The sequence below is a fragment of the Cebus imitator genome, unplaced genomic scaffold (assembly GCF_001604975.1).
Source record: "Cebus imitator isolate Cc_AM_T3 unplaced genomic scaffold, Cebus_imitator-1.0 Scaffold278, whole genome shotgun sequence".
NCBI classification, from domain to species: Eukaryota; Metazoa; Chordata; class Mammalia; order Primates; family Cebidae; genus Cebus; species Cebus imitator.
In genome coordinates this window covers 509897-513643 of record NW_016107593.1, presented here as the reverse complement: position 1 = coordinate 513643, position 3747 = coordinate 509897, and the positions used below count along the sequence as shown (strand labels likewise).

Sequence of the window (3747 nt, the reverse complement as noted above, 5' to 3'; positions counted from 1 at the left end):
AAACAACAAAAAAAACCCCACCAAACAACTATCTAAACTTATCAAACAGCATTCACAAAGACAGCAGCATAGCTCTCTGAACAGGTAATTTATAACCTAGAGAGGAGACTTTGAAAGAACTGGTCTAGATGTTTAAGAATTAAATATGCAAAGAGGAAGATTTTGTCTCCAAACCACTGAGACCCAGCTCTGCTTGTTATTCCTTTTTCTTTATGGATGCATCAACATATCCTTTAAAGGAGGGGTTCCCAATACCCAGGCCATGGGCCAGAACCAGTCCCTGCCCTGTTAGGAACCAGGGTGCACAGCAGGAGGTGAGTAGCAGGCCGGGGAGTGAACCTTCATCTGTATTTACAGCCACTCTCCATTGCTGGCATGACTGCCCGAGCACTGCTTCTTGTCAGATCAGCATCGGCATTAGATTCTCTCAGGAGCACAAACACTATTTTGAACTCGCATGCAAGGGATCTAGGTTGCATGCTTCTTGTGGAAATCTAATGCCTGACGATCTATCACTGTCTCCCATCACCCCAAATGGGACGGTCTAGTTGCAGGAAAGCATGCTCAGAGCTCCCACTGATTCGACTTATCTATTAAAATATAATAATAACAGAAATAAAGTGTACAACAAATGTGATGCACTTGAATCATCCCAAAGTCACCCCCCTCCCTTCCATTTGAGGAAAAATGGTCTTCCATGAAACCAGTCCCTGGTGCCAAAAAGTTGGGAACAGCTGCTTTCAAGGGTTTCTCAAGGTTCTAATATCCTATTTGATAAGAAGTAGAACCACGTATGTGTGAATATGGGTATTTATACAGAAACAGTTTATATACATTCATACAGGCAGGAAGGAATTTCCAAATTTCCTCTATTGGAAAACACATACACATATACACACCAACACACTCATACACACATGGTATCCTAATAGAAGGCAAGGAGAATTAACATTTACTGAGCACTTCCTAAGTGCCCCATGTTTTATATACATTAGAATATTACAGTATATGGTAGCTTTAATCCATTCTTTCATTTAATCTCAAAACAGTGTTTTTTTTTTTTAACAGTAGAGCCACTGAGGCTCACAGCAGTTATGTAAACCTGCTCAAAGTCATTCAGCATAATGGAGGGTCTAGATGGGAGATTTTATCTTACTCCAACACTTATGTATCAAAATCCTATTCAGTTTTCATGTTAAAAATTCTGCGGTTGAATTCGTTACAGTGTCTTTAAAGAAAACGACAACAAACAGAACACAGCAAACCTTAACATAGTTGCTAATCACATGAGTTTACAAGGCCACCTGTCTATCATTTACACTCTTTCCCACCCCATCACATTAATCACTCAGGTCTAGGGATTTGCAATTTTGCTAACTGCCGAACAGAGCAAAGATAAAAAGATAAAATTTCTGAGGTGGGCCCCACTCCAAAGCCTTCACGAGAAAAAAAAGTTAGGCCCAGTGCAGTGGCTCACGCCTGTAATCCCAGCACTTTGGGAGGCCGAGATGGATGGATCACCGAAGTCAGGAGTGCGAGACGAGACTGACCAACATGGCGAAACCACCTCTCTACTAAATACAAAAAAGTACTGCAGCTTGATGGCGTATGCCTGTAATACCAGCTACTTGGGAGGCTGAGACAGGAGAATCGCTTGAACTCGGGAGGCGGAGGTTGCGCTCGGCCGGGATTGCGCCACTGCACTCCAGCCTGGGAAACAAGAGCGAGACTCTGTTTAAAAAAAAAAAAAAAAAGCCACGTGTGCTTTCAATCTCTCCCCGCTTCCGGCCTCGACCGGGTGGGAAAAAACTCCAGCACGTAGGCGTCCACGATTCTCCGGCAAGCACGTCCCTCCGGGAAACAAGCTGGTCGGCCACGACTGCGCTGGCGCGAGGGACCAAGCAGCTGGAGACGGTCGCCCCGCGGTTTCCCTGGAGACCAGGCGGAAGGCGGAAGTAGCGCTGCGGTTCGTAGCGGCTGGATGGAGAAGAAGTGGGTGGAGCTGGAGGAAGAAGGCTGCGGCAACGAAGAAGACGACGAGGCCTGGGCCATGGAACTGTTGGACGTAGGGGCGGCTGGCAGCTTGCAGGGTGCGCTGGGGCCTGAGGAGCCCAGCGGCCTCCTTGGATGTAAATGAGAAGGGCGGGGTAGGCAAACGCCCGGGACGGCGGCCTGGTCCCTGCCCCGCTCGGCTCCTCTAAGAGAGGGCTGCCTCCCTCTGCCTCGTATTACGCGGCGGGTACCTCTAGAGGAATGGCTTCACTCAGTAGGAGTAGGGTGGGGCGCGTCCACACTAAAATGCGTGTCGAGGGTGCATCTACACCTTCCTCTCCTCCTCTGTGAGGGGCGAAGTCGGGCAGGAATCCCTAAGCCCGCCCTACGAAAACTGCAGAAGCTCCCGGGGCCGTTTAAGGTTGGAGAAGTTGAGGACCTTGCCGCTCACTTGGCAGAGGGTGGGACCCGGTCTCAGCCCTGGCAGGAAGGGATGACTCGGAACCTAGGCGGAGTCACGTCCGCTGTGGTCTTATCTCTGGTGACCCACTTCCAGCTTCTGGTTTTTACCTTGTACCGCCCACCTCAGGGCCTGGATGCCAAGTCACCGGTTCTCATCTCCTGCTGGTTTTTTTCATTCATTAATTTAGAGACAGGGTCTCCCTTGCAGCCTTGAACTCCTGGGCTCAAGTGATCCTCTGCCTCCGGAGTAGCTGGGACATCAGGCACGTGCTACCACACCCGGCTAATTTTCAGATTTTTTTAGATCAGGTGTAGCTGTGTGTCCAGGCTGGTATCAAACTCTAGCCTGAAGCCATCCTTCCATCTCAGCCTCCGAAAGTGTTGGGATTATAGGAATTAGCCATCGTGCCTGGCCTTTTAAATTTTGGAACAACTTTAGGTTTGCTGAAAGTTGCAAAGGTAGATACCGCTAGTGTTAACATAAACTCAGTACATATGTCAAAACTAGGAAATTACTATTAGTATAATACTGTTAACCGAACTACACGCTTTAGTCAGATTTTACCAGTTTTTCTGCTAACATTTTCTGTTCTAGGATCCCAGCCAGAATATCAAATTGCATTTTGCTTCTGTTTTTACCCAATGTAGAGAGGAGTCGGCTCTCATTCCCTTCCCCTACACGTGATCTAAGCAACTTTTTAAAACTAATAACTATTCAGTCTTTCAATTTAGTGAATATTTATTGGTGGTCTTTTATGTCGTAGACACTGTTTTAGGCACTGGTGATTTAGCATTAAACCAGATAATCTTGCTGTCATGGGAGGTAAAAATCGCCCACACTGGTACCCACTGGTTGTCTTTTGTCATTTTGTATTTCAGATATATATATATTATATATATATACATATATAATATATATTATAAATGATATATATAATATATATTATAAATGTTATATATAATATATATTATAAATGATATATATAATATATATTATAAATGATATATAATTATATATTATAAATGATATATATAATATATATTATAAATGATATATATAATTATATATTATAAATGATATATATAATTATATATTATAAATGATATATATAATTATATATAAATGTATGTAAATGGATATATATATTAATGTAAAGGGATGCTGCTTAGAATAATTTTCAAGTTTTGTGAAAATCAACGACGTTTCAACTTTTCTGCCCCTTCTGGTTTATGCTGAAAGCTACTATAAACTTCCAAGTGATAGTATTATCTCTCTTTTTTTTTTTTTTTTTT

The 3747-nt window shown here is 43.5% G+C and overlaps 1 protein-coding gene across 4 annotated transcripts in view; it reads left to right on the top strand.

The window, feature by feature from the left end:
• Window positions 1-1825: 1825 nt before the first annotated feature.
• The window catches only part of POLI (DNA polymerase iota), a 25601-nt gene continuing 23679 nt past the window's right edge, over window positions 1826-3747 (top strand). Inside the window, exon 1 of one of the 4 annotated variants that reach the window (XM_037728717.1) lies at window positions 1826-2090. In XM_037728717.1, coding sequence (XP_037584645.1) covers window positions 1982-2090 — 109 coding nt within the window. In that variant the 5' untranslated portion in view covers window positions 1826-1981. The remainder of the gene's footprint in view (window positions 2091-3747) is intronic. The other 3 variants (XM_017501114.2, XM_017501113.2, XM_017501115.2) reach the window with 3 other exon arrangements.